The sequence below is a fragment of the Trachinotus anak genome, unplaced genomic scaffold, assembly GCF_046630095.1.
Source record: "Trachinotus anak isolate AG129_WGS33_773 ecotype Australia unplaced genomic scaffold, CSIRO_AGI_Tana_v1 ptg000007l, whole genome shotgun sequence".
In the NCBI taxonomy this organism is placed as follows: domain Eukaryota; kingdom Metazoa; phylum Chordata; class Actinopteri; order Carangiformes; family Carangidae; genus Trachinotus; species Trachinotus anak.
The window spans coordinates 19489168-19506343 of record NW_027273858.1 but is presented as its reverse complement, the minus strand read 5'-3'; the positions used below and the strand labels follow the sequence as shown (position 1 = coordinate 19506343).

Below are 17176 nucleotides of genomic sequence, written 5' to 3'. Positions count from 1 at the left end.
GTTCACAATTGCACATGCTTTACTGATCAGTATTGTCTGTTCAGTTGGAAGATTAAATCTGTTCTCTCACTGTCTAGATGCACAATCATACACTTAGACACACACACACCTTTTCCATAGAGACACTTGACTGCTTTGACCCATTTAAGAGCTCTTTTCCAGGCTCAGCCAATCACATCGCTCTCTGTGCCAGGAATCCCCATCGCCCCAGTAACCATGAGGTCATATGGGTAGAGCAGGCAGCATCAGTTGTTGTTCCCAAACTGTTGTTATGGAGTGGTAGAGAGACACTGAGTCAGAGAAGAGAGAGACAGAGTCATACACATCTACATATCTTTAGTTTGCTGAATGGAACAGCTGAATCAAAATGACTTATTACTGAATGTCCATTAACTCTATCATTACCCTTTTTAATAATTTTTGATAACTTTACTGCCAGTAAACGGAACCAACTGAGAGCTAGAGAGAGATCTATACAGCAGATCTCTGCAGTGGCCTGAAATTTCCACCCAGGCCTGACCTTGCCCAATTGATTCAGGCCCAAACTCAGCTCTATCTCTCTACCTCTCTCTCTGTCTCTTTCAAAATAAAGGATTCGACTGATTTGAGTGGAGCAGTGTAACAAACAAATGGTCTAATCTGCTGTTATAACAATCTGTCCATAATAATGCAGTAAACAGATCTGAATATAATAGTATAGAATACTATGGTGTACTATATATTATACATACTAAATATTATAACACATAACAAAGAAATTTAATGAAGGGTAATATTACAGCTCTTACCAAGCATTAGTTAGCCAATGTCTCTCCCCACTGATAAAGTACTAGTATCCTCTAAAGTCAGTCCCAACAATATGTTTGTGAGCCTGTTAACAATGAATTAAATGACTAAGTGCATGTGAAAGGTGTCTCCTTTAGTGACAAACCCACAAAGAATTATCGCTCAACTCTGCACTTTTAACATCTGTCAGCTTATTGTTTCAGTGTTGCACTTGTATATCTTTGTTCTGTCTCAGTGATCTCAGTAAACATCAGCTAGACAAAGTTAGTGGCTATCAGGTGAACAGAGCCAGGAATCAGTGGACACCATATCAAGGCCAAAAGGAGAGTAAATATCATTAACATCCGGCAAGTTAATTAATACTCTGTGTGTCTGCTGTTTGCAAAAGCAGGGAAATGTTTGCTAACACATTAGCCATTAGCAATTGATATAACTTTAATAAACCAAACCTGAAGATACAAGTAGGCCTGAATGTATCTCCCAACGTCAACCACATGAAGCTTATAAGCTCATTGGTTGATCCAGCTTCCTGTTGAGAGGCAAGTTTGAAACAGACACATTAATCTTATTTCCAGAATTCATACAGAGGTATGAATCAAAACACCTACAGGATCACCTCCACATGAAACCTGTGCATGTTTACTTACATGCAGAGAAGGAACATTAGAAGTGCAAAAAAGACAAGATTATCAGTATGCACTGTAAATAGTCATTCTAATTGTTATAGTGATTACTATTGTAGCCTGAAACCCTGCCCAAATCTGAAATATACACATGAAAATCAATCCACACCCAGCCAGAATACATCAGTACCCTTGGGATCTGTCAGGCTGAGGCCTGGGTGCAGATCCCAGAGTGGAAAATGAGAGATTGAGACAGAGAGAGAGAGATAGTCAGAGGAGGTGTTTTCTCAGTAACAAGCTCATTGAATATCTTTGCTTTGGATGTGTGAGCGAGCATCTGAGATCAAAGCTTGTATTGTGCGTGATGCTGGGCATTCCGCGACAGTAGTGCGTGTTGTGGTGCTGGGGGATGTGGGTGTACATGTGCACCCAATTGTAATCTTGCACATGCATGTTTGTGTGTCACTGTGTGCTCTTGTGTGTGTGTGTGTGTGTGTGTGTGTGTGTGTGTGTGTGTAAGTGCATGCATGCATGTGTGTGATTCTTGTTAGACACTGCCTCTCTGCACCACAACAAACTGTCAGCTCGCTGTAGCATACCGAATTTCTCCTTCCTCCTTTTCTCCCACATCCTCTACCCCCGGCTTCTTTCTCTCTCTGTCTCTCCTTCTCCACCTCTTCCTCGCTCTTTCTTCCTTTCTCGCCTTCTCTTTCTCTCCTTGCCTCTCATCTTTTCTATCTCTCTGTCTCTGTTTCTCCCTTTTCTTTGAAATTTTAATCACCCAGTAAACAGGCATACATTTCAATGTGAAATGTGATTCTGCTACAGATTGAGAGAGCTGAGGAGAGAGAGGGTGAGAGGGGGAGGGTTGAGTGTGTGTGTGTGTGTGTGTGTGTGTGTGTGTGTGTGTGAGAGAGAGAGAGAGAGAGAGAAAGAAAGAGGGAGAGAGAGTGATCGTGGTCTCACAGTTTGTACTAAAGAGAATGATTAATCCCAGCCTTTGATTCTGCATTCATCTAAAGGGATGTTGCAGCATGAGCAAGTGTGTTTGTGTGTGTTTGTGTGTGTGCATCTGTACAAGTGTGTGTACAAGCATGCACATGCATGCCTGGCTTGTGCCTTATGCCTTACAAAGCAAGCATGTCTGCACAGGCTTGTGTGTGTTAATCTCTATGCATGCACCACGAGTATATGCTGGGGAATGATGTGTGTGTGCACTTGTGCGTCTGCCTGTAGAGAATACACACTCTGATCTGTGGGAGTGCAGAATGAGTAATACTGTAGATGTACCACTTCTTCAAGGGAACATTATTAGCTATTTTTATATGGAGTTTACGCTGGCACTCACTACTCTTAGCTGGCCACCACTGAACATTTACACTGAGCTACGCTGCTCGCTGCCATCCATCCTCGCACACTACACTTTGCACACACCAGGTTCATTCCCAGGAGGCTGGAAATGACAGTCTTTGTAATCTGATGTGTAGCTGTGAGTGCTGTAATCTTGATGAAATCTATTTTTCTGGAAGTAGGAGGGAAACACTAGTGTGTGTGATCAAGTAGTGAATAACAAAGTGGAAGACTCTGTCCTTGGATGACTTAAATCAGTCTGATATTACTTATCATGATGTACCAGTTGGCTCATGGTAGACTAAATATGTGAATACATTTCAAAGCAGTAGTTGTAAGATTCCAATCACCTACAGAGAAAACAGAGAAAACAAATCTCTACAGAGATTAAATTAGACAGATCTAAAGGGGCTATTTGTAAGTTTTCCTTTTGCTGCATAACCAGTGTTAACATGAACAGCTGTTAACTTACCAGTCCTGCCAAGAGCGTCACCTTCTGAGCAGCCCTGCTTTCTTCAGGGCAGACTGGACGCTGCAGTGATGGGCCCTGGCTCGCTAATTAGCATGTTAACTTCAGTAGGAGAAAAGAAGTGACAGAAGTGTAAGCAAAGCAGGAGTTAACACTGATGTTAACTTTCCACTGCTGGAGACATCTATAGGGAGGGAAGGATTGAAGTTTGATGCCGAACTTGCAGTGTTTCTTCCAGACTGGTAAGTAAACAGCTGTTAATCCTGTTGGGTACATAGCAATAGCAAGACTTTCAAATAGCTCCTTTAAATGTACTTTCACGTTTTTATATTTTGCACAAGCGTTTTTATATGTACAAGATAACTCTGTGTTTTCTGATCTGCTCCCATATTATTTTGCTGTTGCTGATATTTCCTGTTAATGCAAACTCAAGTCTCTGTTACCTCCATTGCAGTCTTTTCTACTTTATCTATCTCTATCTGTATCAAGCTGCCATCAGTTATGTTCTTCCAAGACCTGGAACATCCTTAGAAAATGGATCGTGTGCACACTTAAATTCAGCAAATTACCCAAAAATGTGCAATATAATTTTTTTTTTTTTTTGCAAAATGCTTTATTTGAAAGGGGGCTTCTTTTAATGTGAAACTTCTGCAATAAGGAACGAAGACTTTTATTGAGGACAGCTTAACACCAATCAAAGAAAAAAAAATGTAGAAGCAATTGGAATTCATTTGTGAATGAGAAAAGTATTTGTGTTGAAAAGAGACATAAGTAAAGACATTGATTAAAACTCTACCATTATTTGAATAATCTTAATCTCATGAGAATTTACAGTAGACTCAGTTTTGGTATTTAATCAGTCAGTATTAATGAATAATGCACATTTAAGGCAAAGAGAGAAGTCAGTTCTTTGTATGTATGATATACACCCACCCACACACCTTGTCACATTTTAACACTAGGACGGATTTACACCATCACAGTGCTTCTAAACTGGTAATGGGGAGCCAAGAGACACACAAAATCACACCCATACTCCAGTGCACCCCTACTGGCAGGCGTACCCTTCACACAGCATCCCTCTGCAAGCACTTGTCATCCACTCATCAAAAAATCCAACCCCCTTCCTCCCACACATATACACTTTCAATTTTTTCTTTTCCCAGCATCCCTCCACCTTCTTCTCACACCCTCCTCACACACACACACACACACACACACACACACACACACACACATACATACACACCCACCCCAGCCCCAGTCATCCACCGACCCGTGAGTTGGTAACGAGGCTCATTTCACTGAGAGTTTTATCCCCTGACACGAGCTCATCTCCCTCTGCTATTGATCCTCGCCTTCTCTCCATTCCTTCACCCATGTCTTCATCCTTCCCTTTCTCCCTCTCTCTACCTTTCCTCCCCCCACCCCTCACCCTGTGACAGGAGAGTACAGAATAATTGGAGGAGCCTTCAACAACAGGGAGGCAGTGGACAGCTAGGCAGGCGGGCGTCAGATGTGGCGAAAGCCATAGTCTCTCTGTCTCTCTCACTCTCTCTCTCCATCCTCACACTCATGGATGAGTGATGCCTGTGACAGACTGCATCCTCTGAGAGCCCCTTCTGGCAATTACTACACAACCACACAGACACACACACACACATCAGAGACTCCCACATCACTTAACCAGTTGTCGTCAACTGAAAGGCCGAGCGGAAACGCTCTATGGCCTCTACTCATCAACCTCTCAACACGCCACAACACACACACACACACACACACACCACAAGACACACACACACACACACACACCACAGGACACACACACACAAACACTCTTAGAGCTTGTTCTTGATGACTATCTTTACCCCGACTCTTTTTGTATTGATCCATGTGTGCCTCAATCCACATGCATCAGTGAGATGTTGATGGGTTCTGAGCACTTAGCTTCTGTAGAAGCCCAAACACTTACACAATGATATGACTGTTTACATGAATTCATATTTTGATACTTGTATATACTTTTATAGCAACTGGGATAATATCTACTAGTTTCCACTGCTCATCCCATAGACTGTATACAAAAATGGACGCACACCCCGGGAAAGTGACGCCAATGCTGAGGAGCCTTAAACCTGCATTCTGTCTAATGACCATCAGGGGGTGACTCCACCGGTTGTGAAATAAAAAGTCTGATTGTATTGAAGTCTATGGGAAAATGTCTCTACTTCTCACTTGGTTTATGACCCCAGTAAACATTTTCCTGAAGAGTTTATGGTCTCAATCTCTAGTTTCAAGTCTTCTCCAATACAACATGATGTTCATTTTTTTTGTTATGGTCCCATTTAGAAGAAAATAGACCATAAAGCAGGGTATGCATTAGGGCGGGACTACTGTGTGATGACAGACTGTACCACACACTGCAACCTGTCTAACTATCAGGATAGAGTACAGAGCAGGTCAGATCCACCCCTCACTCCTCCTCAGCTCCACCTTCTCATCCAAATATGGTTTTGTCTGGTTTCAAAAAACCAAGATGGCAACAACCACATTGCAAACTTGAGTCTTCAATATGGCCACTCACAAACCAATGGGTGACATCACGGTGGGTTGACACTTGGTTCATCTGAAAGAGATCCACTTTTCAGTAGTGGACACTGACAAATACTGAAAGTCTTGCAAACATGTGTTCATGTTCTAGCTAATGTGATCAGTGACAATAAGAACAGGCTTGCGTGTGTTTGGGTACAGTTTACAGTTTAATTTCCGTACTGGTACAAACACATCAGATATTTTACTGCATAATAAGGGCACAAAAGGAACATGAAAAAGCACCATAACATTAAACAAAGATGAGTAACTTTTGTGTGTGTGTGTGTTTTGTCATCCAGTTTGCTGTTCACAAAGGTGAAGCTTGAAGAGGCCCTGTTTGGCCCGGCTGCAGCCCTGCAGACCTGTGAAGAGATGCTGCAGCGCTGGCAGAGCCGCTATGATGTCAGCCGCTCCAGGTGAGAGTCTTGGTGCAGGATATGTGCTACTTTGCCTATTGTGTACTGTAGAATGTGCAATACCTTGCTGCTCATGTATTTTTTTTTACTGCTATACATGTTGAGGCTGTTGTGGTATTGATTATATTGATTACTTAATGTGTGTGCATGTGTGCGTGCGTGCGTGCGTGCGTGCGTGCGTGCGTGCGTGCGTGTGTGTATGCACTTCTAATTTCTTCTGTTTCATGTGTAGAATTGGTCATACTGGTATTTTAGCACAATTCCTCATTTTGATCTGGCCCCATTTTTTATGCAAACTCAACACTTCCTGTAACCATTTCAAATTAAAATCCCTGTAGTGTTTTAGTACACAGATACCTTTTATTTATTAATAGGGCTTTTATTGTAGTGCTGACATGCCATGTAAAGAGTAATGTCTCATTACTGGTTGCTGCTGTTCGGATCTGCTAGTTTGTTTAACTTAGCAGTTATCGATGGCCTCTCTCTCCCCCTCCCTCGCTCCCTCCAACTCTGCTGCTCTCTCTTGCTCAGTGCGTCTTATGTTTAGTTATTCCTCTGCTTCCTTTAGCTATAATGGTACATGTAATAAATGTAGTTTATTTGCCATAATGAAGGCAAGAATCAGTGAATTGGAAGTGCAGCTCCATGTTATAGTTATATAGATATATAGCTATAGTTAGCCAGCCCCTGCCTGCCATGATTATTGTTGAATTTATTAAATGAAAGCAGTAAAAAGTGTACATAATGCTTAACTGGCATGGGTAAAGTTTTTCAGAAATCACACCCTGCACACACCCATGCACATATACTTGGTTTATACCAAACCTAATTTAAAAAAAAAAAATTTATTGAGCAGAATACATATCTGCTAGACAGTACAAAATAACCCCCGGGCCTGACAGCTATACAGCACATCCAACAGAGATAATTGAGTAAGATTGAATAAAATAAAAAATAAAAATAATGTAAAAAGTCTCAGTCAAACTTGAAAGAGGAGAAAAGGAAGCTAACAGGGACAATGTGCAGCCAGGGAAGAATCTTGTACTGAGCCTCCCTCATGTAAAAGTGGATCTGATCAAGTCTATAGCAGCCTGCCAATCATCTTCAATATATTCATTACCCGAATCTCCTTCCCATTCATGAGAAATTTTTGGCAACTTGTGTGTCAGAGGAACCGGGAAGTGAATAAAATATTGATATAGAATGGTTGGTTTTTTTTTGGCACTCCAAGATAAATTGAGGTGACCTGAGAAGATATAAAATGTCTCATTTGCAGATATCCAAAGAAAAGTTCTTGAGAAAGATAAACATATCCTGTACCTGCAGGAAATACAGTAGAGCCTTATCTTTGAATAAGTCACCAAGTGAATCCCACAGATGAGCTGTTGCCTGCAGGAAAGTCAGGATTTTGGACAATAGGAGATGTTTCCTTCCCAGATATCTAGTTATACACACAAAATATTAATAACTTGTCAAAGAAAAGGTTGGATACCTCAGAAAGGCTTATAATTCTAGGGTGAGTATATGTTGTGTATATCTGTGCTTGCATTAGTGGGTGTGTTTGTTTACATATGTTTGTGCTATACTGTACATGTCTTTATTGGTGTGTGCATGTGTGTTGCAGTGAGACAGATGACAGCAGCAGTATACCGATGGCTGAGAGGACAGAGGTCAGCCCCGGAGGCAGGAAACCCTCCATCCACCTGACCCTGCCTGACTTCCAGGACACCTCCACTGGTCTGCTCTCTCTCTGGTTTAAGTCTTTCTAATGGGGGCCTGTCACTGTACATATTTGGATTGCAGCATGCTGAATTGATTATTTTAAGTTAAACACATCTTTCTTCCTCTCTGGTGTTGGGTAAATACCAGTGAGGAAGGTGAGTGTGCAGGTCAGTTTAAATCCCTCAGCATTTGACCTGTTATGGATTAAAACTATGTTTGCCTGTCTGCAACCCAGCTTTGGGCAACAGACGTGCTGTTTAGATATCAATGATCTGACTCACCTCCACATCTGTGTTTCTGGTTGGATCAGGAGTCTGTACACTCGCCACTCAGTTACAGGAAATCTATTGATGTTCTGAAAATTAACACAGAACGAATGTTTGGTTTCCTGAGCATAGCTCGATTCTGTCATTGTGTTATTTTCTGGCGGCAAATGATCAAATGATCTCTATGTCATATTAAAGGGTTTCAAAATGAATTTTACAAATTATTTGGGAAAAAATATTGTTTCCATGTGTTTGCCATTCAGTATCTGTAACTTAATTCACTATTCATTGTGTTAAAACCAGGATCTAGCTTTGTACTGTTTCTTAAAAAGGTGCAATAGACTTCAACACCTACAGCTTTTTGTCCTTTCACTTCCCTTCCCACAGGCTCATTAAGCCCTTCATCAGTTGCAGTGTCTCGTCTGGAAGCTGCGCTTTCTGAGGTATCAGACATCAGCTCGCCCTGTCGCCAAGGACCCACCTACATCTGGACCACCCTGGAACGCATTTGGCTACAGGCTGGTATGACAATGATACATGACGCTATAAGACAAGTTTTCAAACTTTGAGGTTCGGATTGCTTGGGAAATTGGATTTGAAATTCCTTCTGTCAATAGGGACTTTCTTTTCATTCTCAGCTGGGTTTCGGGGTCAGTCAGTTACCATGTGATCACAGTGTGTGCTGCGTGGGAGTTCATTTGTTGTTGAACTGAGAGAACAGGGAAACTGCCCATGTATTTATTGACTGTGAGCTGAAAAAAGTTAGTTATGAGGAAATTTTTGTTGGAAATTGACAATTGACAGTAATCAGATTCCATTGATTTGGGTTTCCCAATGTTGTTAAGCTGTATGAATAATAACCCAATTGGCAAGTGTAAAATGGACCGAGCATTGATTTCAGACAATTAAAGTTTTTTTTCCAGAGTCTACAGCCATGCTGTATGCTGCCCTGTGAGGCTGTACTTTGTATGTTGTTGCTTTGAGCTGAATGCTGTTTACACTGAAAATGTTAACATGCGGATGTTTAACAGGTTTCGTCTTAGTGTAGTGTGTTAGCATGCTAGTATTTGCTAACTAGCTCAAAGCACAAAGTACAGCTGGGGCTGATGGACGTGTCATTAGTTTTGCAGGTATTTGCAGGTATTTTCCTCTAGGGACCATGGATCTCATGACAGTTCATCCAGTAGCTGTTAAGATATTTCAGTCCACCATCAAAGTGGCGGACCAGTTGCCCAAATGACAGACTGCCATCCATAAATATTAAAAACAATACTTACAGAATAGTTAAATCCACAGTTTAGGTCTGTATTCGTTGTAAAGGCATTTTAGTTTGTTCATACTGGTCTTTAACATGGTCTTTGACTCTACTGATTATACCTCACTCATCTGTCAAGTGGTCGTTGATTGTTTCTCTTCCTGTTTGTTAAACAGGAAAGTTGTGACTTCATCTTGGGAACATGTGGTGTACCTCAAGAATTATTTGTTGGGCTGCAGATACTTACTACTAAAGTATCCCAACAATTAAGGGCCCAGTTGGAATGGAAACCTTTACCCACCATGGCCTCATCAGACTAATCCAGATCAAATAAATCAATACAAATCTAAATATTTGATTGGAACCTTTGATTAAAAATCTTCTGTGTGCAGTATTGGATGGATGCTACTATGAAGCTGTGCAGCCTGACTGTCTTACACAGCTTACTGACCTGTTTACTTCAGTCTCTGTGGGGTGTCAGACATTGTTTATGCTCTTTATGTACAATGTGAGCACTGTAGTCACAGAAATTCAGTTGGGGTCTTTATAAAAGTTTGAAAAACTTTGTTATATAACATAAGGGATATAGATATACAACAAAACAACTGTATGTATTTGCAACCATGTTTAAACTACATAATTTAGTGTGATTACTGCAGCCATTTTCTACTATCTCTGCCTTCACAAACAAGGCTAAACAAGGAAAATGTTAACAATTTAGTGGTCAGAGCTATTTCAGTCCCATTGAATACTGCATACCTTATGTAGGAGCCCGGGGTATACCTGTGTACATGCAGCCACTGCTCTATTAAGGGCAGAATGGCAGTGATGCATACAGCTATTACTTCCACCCCTTCAGCCTTCAGTCTGCATGTGGAAGTTCACAGGAGAGCAGAGCATTAGCAGGAATTGAAGGGAGAGAAGGACAGAGATGCTCCGCACAAACAACACTCCATCTATCCGCTCAGCTGGAGTGGATGAGGCATGGGAATGGGAATCCATATAGTGACCGAGCGAAGGCAGTGATGCAACCAGAATACCAGTGTGTTACAGTACAGGATGGGATGGGTGGAGAGGCCGAGGGGTCACATCCCCTGTGGCCTGGTGTAATTTGAAGGTTATTTTCTACGTCCAACCTTTGATCCCCACTATTCCTCTGCTGAGAACAGGCAAAATAGAACATGCTCACTAAACTATGTGTGTGTGTTTGTGTTTGTGTTTGTGTGTGTGTGTGTGTATGTGTGAGACCAGGGGTGTGTCCCCTCACTCAAGGCTGAACCAGTTGTACCCCCAGTCCACCCTACCCCCCCCCACCCCCACTTCCCAGCATTCCTCTTCACATCGGTCACTTCCTCTCTCTATCTCACATCCTCATTGACCACACAGAAAAAAACACACACACACAGAGGACTCTTTTAAAGGGATACACTTAGCTGTATGTAACCACACATACACACACACCTGCAAGCATATAAATGGACTGTATACATGCACGCACTGATCTAATAGTTAATAGAGAGCTCAGGTAACGAGTAGGAAAAGTCCTTACATAACCATTCACTGAATCTGTTTTCCCTGAAATGAAGCAATGAAAAGGAAGCCTGAGGCTGAGAAATGGCTCTTTTTCATCTGACAGAGGTAGCATGCGTGCGCTAAGTATTTCCCATCTGTGCATCTATGAGACACAGGTAAACAAACAAAACATCCGCTACCAAACACACACATGGGTTCACACAGCGCTGAGGAGCAGACGGCGCACACGGTGTATTTGCACAGCACAGTTCGCTCTATCTCTCTGTAACACACAGACACACACAGACGCAGGGCTTTCTGCGTTTAGAGCTGAGGGGTTTCTTTCTCAGGGTTTCTCTGGGTGTTGACCCAGCGCTGACTCATGAGAATGATTGACGGCTCCCTGCTCCAGCATCCTGTCCACACAGTGGTCTGCTCCATCCTCAGGGGCGGGCCCTCCGGTCAGCTCTGTGTCCGAGGGCTTATTGGACAATGAAATGCTTGTAGGCGTAATTATCTGTGTGCGTCTATGTGTGCGTATGTGTGTGTAAGTGTGTGTGTCTGGGGTTTGTCCTCATCTTCCCAGCAGCAGCCAGAGAGGAGGCAGCCAGCTTTAGTATGAGATGGCCATATTTAGGCAAGATTTTCATGACTTCCCAGGCACTACGTTGCTCCCGCTCTCTCTTTCTTCGTGTGCGTCTGTGTATGTGTGTGTATATGTGTCCATCTAAGTGTAGTGTTTTGTGTTTGTGTTTGAGTGCTGCACAGTTTACATTTGAGTATGATGCTGACCTCACAGTTAAGTCATCTCTGTCACTTTCGCTTGTTACTGAGGAGACTAATGATATTTTTTCCTCCATTCTCTGTCCCTGATTATCCCTCTTTTCTCCATCCATCCTTTTCTTACCTCCTTTTCCTTCCCCTACCCTCTCCTCTTTTGATTCATGTCCTCTCTGTCCTCTTTCACCTCTTTTCATTCTTTCTCCTTTTCTCCTCCATTATCCTGTTTTCCTCTCTCTTTCCTGTATCATTTTATTCATCTCTCTGATTTAATTTTCCTTCCACGTCCTATCCTCTCCTCCCTCTCACCTTTCTCTCCTTTCCTCCCCCTTCCTCACTCTCCATCTCCTCCCACAGGGGAGTTGTTCATGGCCGACGGTCGGCTAAAGGAGGCCCAGTTCTGCTTTACCGAGGCCAGCTCACTCTTCCCCAACTCGTACTCAGTGCTGCTGCAGCGGGGCCGCCTGGCCGAGCTCCGGGGTCAATTGGACGAAGCCAAAGGCCTGTACGACGAGGCCCTGGCTATCCATCCCACAGGAGAGCGCATACTGGTGCACATGGTGAGAGACGGTGAAAGCATTAGAGGCTGCTGAATAAGAATTCATACGACATTGTTCTCTGTTAAGTGTCTCATACAATTTATGGTTTTAAATTACCATTGACCTAAAATGGGTTAGGGTCAGGGTTAGGTTAACATAAGAACGTCGGAGTCAAGTCAGACTCACATGCAGTCATGCACTAACTTGCACATGACACACATAAAGATGCACACAAATCAAATGTTTTTCTTACATCCACTAAATTAGATTACACAAAATTCAGTTCTGTAAGCTCTCCTTAACATGTATACAAACACACCACACACATGTTTATTTTTACAGGCCTATTTATTGCATCTCAATAGGTTAAAATCATGACTTTCCACTGTTATGTGGAAGGCAGCAATACAGTGTAATATATCTATACATATATACATATATATATAAGTGTGTGTGTGTGTGTGTGTGTGTGTGTGTGTGTGTGTGTGTGTGTATGTGTGTTATTGTTGTGTAATTGTGTAACATGTTATTTGATAAAATTTACATTTTTCATGTGTAATTCAACAGGAATTACAAGCCTAGTTTGCTATTAACTGCTGACATTAGCTCACAAGCTGGCGGTGATGTCAGTGATGTCATTATTCTTCCTCCCCCATGTGCAGCACTGAACTGTGTCAGTGTCAGGATTATGGTCATTATAGTAATATCACATTATAGCTCAGTCATATGCTGAGATGTGTTAATTTGTTGTGGGCAAACTTCAAATTTCAGAAAATAGAAACAAGCTTTGGTCCATAACCAGCAAAGGACAAACACAGCTCAAAGACTGGCTTTCTCTCGCCTGATTACTCCCCCACATTTCTTTCATCTGAGCAGATCCTCTCTCTCTCTCGCTTGCACACTATAAAGATCCTCTCTCGCCCACTTCCACTCACTCCCTTTCTCAGTCTCTCTCCCAGTCTGTCCTCCAGATGATCCACTGGATTAACCACAATTGCTCTGACCTTTGAACTTTCTCTGTTGTCATGGTGAAATGACCAGAGAGGGATATTTTTCAAATCCAAGACTCACACCACCTGACACTTGCTCACACACAGCACACATGTAAGCACACAATGACTGTGGTCTCCACAGTGACCACAGATGTGCCGGTTGATATCTCTTTGACTTCAGTACTGGCCACCTTGTGACCACATAAGACTATAGGTTTTGTTCCTATTGTGCACTTTAGTCTGGGTGTGTGTGTCCCTGTGTGTGTGTGTGTGTGTGTGTGTGTCCCTGTGTGTGTGTGTGTGTGTGTGTGTGTGTGTGTGTGTGTGTGTATGTGTGTGTGTGTGTGTGTGTGTGTGTGTGTGTGTGTGTATAAGCCCCATTGGGGAAGACAGAGGTACGTGTCTCTTCCATATTTGGCCTGTGGGAGAACCAATCCCAGGGGGTGAAAAGTTGAAACAAAGCCAGCTGGCAGTGTCCTACTCTGGGTCTCTTACAGGGCAGAAGTGTTCTCAGTGTGTGTGTGTGTGTGCACATGTGCATGTGTTAAGCCATGATTGTGTTTGTGTATGCCTGCCTTCCTCCATGGATTTGGCGTACATGTAGATTGCTCTTGTAGTATTTGCTCTTTTTTTTTTTTGAGTAAACTGTATATACAGTTGCTTCAGGAAGTATTCAGACCCTTCACTTTTTGCACACTGTAGATTTATTTTTGAATTGATAAAATTGCCATTTTTGATCAATCAAAAACTATTCAGACCCTTTGCTGTGGTACTCCAGATTGTGATCAGGTGCAACCTTTATTTTCTCTGAGATGTGTCTAGAACTTGCATTCACACTGCATGTCAGTACAAAAACCATGACATGAAGTCCAGGAAACTCTCTGTAGATCTCTGCTATAAAGTTGTGGTGAAGCATAGATCAGGTCAAGGTTAGAAAACATTTCTAAAGCTTTAAGTGTTCCCAGGAGCACAGTGGCCTCAATAATTGTAAAACGGAAGAGGTTTGAAACCTCCCCAGAGCTGGTCTTCAGCCAAACTGAGTAACTGGACAAGAAGGGCCTTGCAGGAGACCAAGAACCAAACAGTCACTGTAATAAAGGACCTGTTCAGACCTGACATTAACTTACATCTTGGGTGATCTGATCACAAATGGAGAGCTCTTAATACAGGTGTGAATGCACTGAGGAGGCATTTAATATCTGATCACTCAGACCACATTCAGAGGTGGTTTGAGCCGCATGTGAGGACTGAAGGACTGCCCACTCAACTGATGAATTTGTCCCATTCACAGTTTCATAATGAACCAAAAATATTTTTACACTTATCACAGTGTTTTCACTCTCATTGGCTGTTGCAGGTTTCTGCTCAATATTCCATCACTGTTCCCTTCACACTACAGGATCCAATATCAGGGAGACTCGGATTCAGTCAGTAACATTACAATTATGTTTGTAAACCCCTCACATTACAGCATCATTTGGACAGATAATCAGTTTAGACCAGCCTTGAGTGGGGAACGCCCCTGCGATTTACAGGAGAAGCAAATAGGACCCAAAATCTGCCCAGCATAAAGGACTCTGAGAGCATGAGGAAAAAGGTCTAATAAGACAAAGATTATACCTGGTTAATACTGTCCCTAAGGTTACACCTAGACAAGGAGACTTAGAGAATTGAGGGAAGGCTGAATGCTGTCAAGTACAGAGAGGTCCTTGAAGAAAACCTGCTCCAGAGTCCACAAGGCCTGACACTGGGGTGACGGTTTACGGTAGTGACCCAAACAGCCAACACAACAGACAAGTCTCTGACTGTCCTTTAGTGGCCCATCCAAAACCATAGAACATTTCTAGAGAAACCTGTAGATGGCAGTTCATAGACACTTCCCATCCAATCTGGCAGAGCCTGGGAGGATCTGTCAGGAACAATGGAATAAACTGCTCAAATCCAGTTGTGCAAAGCTTGTAGAGACTTATCCAAGAAGAATCTAATCTTGCTGCCTTCTTTGGGTCTTTGACAAACTACTGAATTAAAGGGCAAATGATTTTGGAAGTGAGAGATTTCAGTTTTTCACCCGAAAATTCTACACACATATTTTCACATTGTCATTGTGGGTTATTCAGTGTAGACTGAGCTCGCATTTTTTTCTAAAATTTAATCTACAACTTTAAAAAAAGAATAGAATAGGTCTGAATCCTTTCTGAAGCAACTGCCTGGGTTTGGACTAAAAGGTACATGTCCTTACTACATGTTGTAGTAGGGACTAATATAACCCAAATACAAATGCTAACATCACAAAATGCTGCGATATAAAATTTTGTATGTTGTGTATTATATATATGATATATACATGCAAATGGAGCAGTGTGGTAAATAGTGGGATCCTTGCATTGCGATGGAGCCTAAGTGGGACAGTGTGTGGGACATTTTATTTGGAGCACTGCCCATATTTCTGGCTTGCATCAGCCTTCCAGAATACAACCTACAGTTGCTGCTACTCAGTGGCTCTGGCTTCATGCATTTATTTTTATACTGTATCTGCTGTGGACACTTTGTGTGCCGGTGGCCCATTTATTCTGCTCTGCCTTAAGGGGAGCTCTGATGATATTTTTGGTTGATATTCTTACACTTGAGCAATTATTCTGCAAAAGTACATACTGTACTTTCCTTGAATGTCCTTAAGATCTTTTACAGCTTTTTTTAGTCATGAGGGGTACAGGGAAAAAAAGATGTGCTCCTATTGTGGCTTCAAAAGAAAATTTTTCTCATTTTCAGTTTTCATTGTGGAAGATTTTTTATGAACGTGCCATATCATCATATGTAAAATGTCTCTAAAAACCAAAATATTATTCATATTATTTGTGCAGTTTGCCTTTAATTGACAGCCTACAGTGTTGATATAGAAATATAGAGAATGTATAAAGGTCTGCAGAATCAATGTGGGGACATAGATCTTTCTTGTATGCATTTTAATCACTTGGCCAAAATAACTTCTTCAGCCAAACATGACATTTTCACAGGAACCTGAATGCAAGTTATTTTAGTATTTGATTACAGTGTCATATTTTCCCCATTTTTTAAATTACGCAGACATTTAAGGTTTATCTTTTAGAAATTCCCTATTATAGAAACTCTTTATTAACAAAGGCTATTGTTAATCCATTACATATAGCTCCAATAATCAATATAGGTAGCTGCCTGTCCATGAAACAACAACAGCATATAGCAAGTGCCATTTTTATTCCTCCATGGGAGCGACAGCTGTGGCTGGAGCCTTTATGTCTTTGTACTTCCCATTTTTGTGAATGCGATATCTCAGTAATGCCTCAAAGGAATCCCTTCACATTTGGCACAGATGTTCCCTTGGAGTCAAAAATGAACTGATTAGATTCTGGTGGGCAAAAGTCAACGGTCAAGGTCACTATGACCTCACAAAGCTTTCAGAAACCCTCAAAAGGAATAAGGTTACCTCCTTCTGACTCAAACAGCTGATCTGCAGCATAATATGGTGTGTGCTATTGGTGCATAGTTCAACAACTGAGAAAATGTAGTTCCGAAGGAAAAAGCTGGTTGATGGCAAGATAAAGTAATAAAAATATTCAAAATAAAGCATTTGCTTCAACTGATACTGGCTCTTTTTGGTGGGCAGTCTTTACGTGACTAAAACACGTTTGCTGCTGACCCCGTCCACAGCAGCACATTGCTCAGCTTTCTTGTCGGTATTTGTGTCTTTTGAATAACTAGCTCATACAAACCCACGTTAAATTGAATAGCCTACCATAAAGTGTGGAAGCAGGGGAAAACAGTCAGCCTGGCTCCCTCATAGGCAAACAAAAACATAAAAATTATTATTGAAGAAACAGTCAGACCATGGATCTCC

General features: G+C 41.8%; 1 protein-coding gene across 3 annotated transcripts in view; it reads left to right on the top strand.

The window, feature by feature from the left end:
* Nucleotides 1-17176, top strand: part of ttc7a (tetratricopeptide repeat domain 7A) — a 53740-nt gene that overhangs the window by 26196 nt on the left and 10368 nt on the right. For all 3 annotated transcript variants that reach the window (XR_011691452.1, XM_071481255.1, XM_071481256.1), the window contains 4 exons: nucleotides 6120-6236; nucleotides 7861-7973; nucleotides 8612-8746; nucleotides 12129-12331. Coding sequence is in view for 2 of the 3 variants with exons in the window: in XM_071481255.1 (XP_071337356.1) it covers nucleotides 6120-6236; nucleotides 7861-7973; nucleotides 8612-8746; nucleotides 12129-12331 (568 nt within the window). In the remaining variant the exon portion in view is untranslated. The remainder of the gene's footprint in view (nucleotides 1-6119; nucleotides 6237-7860; nucleotides 7974-8611; nucleotides 8747-12128; nucleotides 12332-17176) is intronic.